The 1,825-nt window shown below is 52.7% G+C and overlaps 1 protein-coding gene across 1 annotated transcript in view; it reads right to left on the bottom strand.

Moving 5' to 3' along the window:
• SPATS2 (spermatogenesis associated, serine-rich 2) overlaps positions 1 to 1,651 on the bottom strand; it is a gene marked incomplete at both ends in the record, with an annotated part of 9,371 nt that extends 7,720 nt beyond the window's left edge. The window contains 3 exon segments of the mRNA XM_010148569.1: positions 1 to 30; positions 292 to 550; positions 1,561 to 1,651. The exon segment at positions 1 to 30 is cut by the window's left edge and continues 18 nt beyond it. Of these exon segments, the coding sequence (XP_010146871.1) occupies positions 1 to 30; positions 292 to 550; positions 1,561 to 1,651 (380 nt within the window).
• Between the last annotated feature and the right edge of the window lie 174 nt (positions 1,652 to 1,825).

The following is a 1,825-nucleotide window of genomic DNA, read 5'->3' as shown; positions in this document are numbered from 1 at the left end:
CTGCTATTCCATTCGTTAGTTCAGGCACTTCTGTAGGAAAGCACAGTCGTTTAAAGGGGAAGGGGGGGGGGGGAGAGCAGAACACTGACCGTCTCCACCGCAGGAAGCAAAACCCCCCAAAACCCCCCAGAAACCAAGGCGAGCCGCTCTTTTCCCCAAGAGCCATCCAAAGAAAAGGGTAAACAACGCTGACCCAAAATAAGGAGGGACAGCAACAAGCAGGAAGAGGCTCCCCTGCTTTTTTCCCAAACGCTCGGTGCTCGTCTCCGGGGCTACTTTACGGAGACTAACCTGTTCCGTCAGGCGTGGCTGGCGCGGCGGGCTCGCAATCCTCCAGCTCCCTGGCATCAATCGAAAGCGCATCCAAACCTTCGCTGAGCGAGTCCACAGATTCCGTGTCGTGGGCGCAGCCGTTGACATGGAAACCGTTAATTCCCCCCTTCTCCGAGTTTGCCGACTGCTCCTCTTCAGTGGACACCAATTTACCGGGGTCTGGGAGGCCAGGGCTGGATTCGGCTCGCGGCTTGGGTTTGGTTTTCTTCTTCTTGTTCTAAGGATTAGGTATCCACACCACAAAGAGAGGGGGAGAAAAAAAACCATGGTGAGCTTAATTCCTGAAGGGAAAATTAAGCTTATTCCCACTGGCCAAAAGCAGCTGAATTAAATGCTTTTCCAGCCAGCCCGGGTGTTGATCCTATTAAGGGCGGGAGGGATTTATTCAACAATGAGGACAGACAGAGCGGCATCAACGAAGCGCGAATACGTTATCGTGCGCCGACAAGAGCCGTGGCTATCGGATAACGGATGTGGGAGCGATGGGAAACAGCGGGGAGGTTTGTGGCTGACACCCACAGCCCCGGCCGGGTCACTGCTGGGTGCTGGCTGGTGCAGCTGCCGGGGTGCTGGGCTGAAACTTCCCCCCGTAGGGCTATTCAGTCCCATTTTTATTCCTCCTCGGTGCTTTTCACCTATTCAGAGGAATCTTTTTGAATAATTATGATTTTATTCTTGTCCCGCTGGATTGAGATATTATAATATCAAGCCCTGGCACTCGGCAAATCTTTATTTAACCCTTTCTCCGAGGTCTGAGCCAAGACCGAGGCGAAACAGCGGAGAAAGCTGACGTGACAAAGAAATATACATCCACAGAGCTCAGCATTAACGGCAACTGTTCAGCTCCAAAGGTTACGGATGAAAAATGGAACAGCGTGACTATCTCAAGAGTGAATTACAGAGCTCCGTCGGAATAAATGGAGCCAGTAAAGATTTACTTCGGCACAGGGCTGCACGCCTGGATCGGGGGTCCCGCGGAGGGTCAGCGGAGTAAAAGCGGCCGCAAGGATAAAGCGTAGGACCGCCTTCGCCTTCGGCACAACGCGTCGGGCAGACGGCTCAAACGCAAGCGCGGCAGGAAGGCGGCGTCAGCCACGCGTGCCAGAGGTACGGTGGAAATCACTGCCTCCGCCGCGGAATCGCGAGGAATGCCTGCCGATCTTCGCAGTCTAAACCCTCAAAATGAAAAGATAAACGCCTCAGCAAGGGAGATTTTGGGGACGTTACCTTTTTTTTGCCTGTTACGGTCCATTCTTTCAGTACTTCGCTGGCATTGCCTGAAACAAAAAGCAGCAATGAGCAGCGGGTGAGGAATCCACTGGAAGTGCCTCCAGATCTGGAGCTTCCTGTGGCTAAGTTTCAATTCTCTTAGTTGATAAAAGGATGGGTTTGAGTTTTGCTTTGGGAACAGGCTGTGGAAGGGGCCCACTCCCTTACAACAGCAACAAAGATCGCTCTGGCTCTGTTACAGAATCATAGAATGGTTTGCGTT

Source organism: Eurypyga helias, unplaced genomic scaffold (assembly GCF_000690775.1).
Source record: "Eurypyga helias isolate BGI_N326 unplaced genomic scaffold, ASM69077v1 scaffold20413, whole genome shotgun sequence".
Lineage (NCBI taxonomy): Eukaryota > Metazoa > Chordata > Aves > Eurypygiformes > Eurypygidae > Eurypyga > Eurypyga helias.
This window is presented reverse-complemented; position numbering and strand designations above follow the sequence as displayed.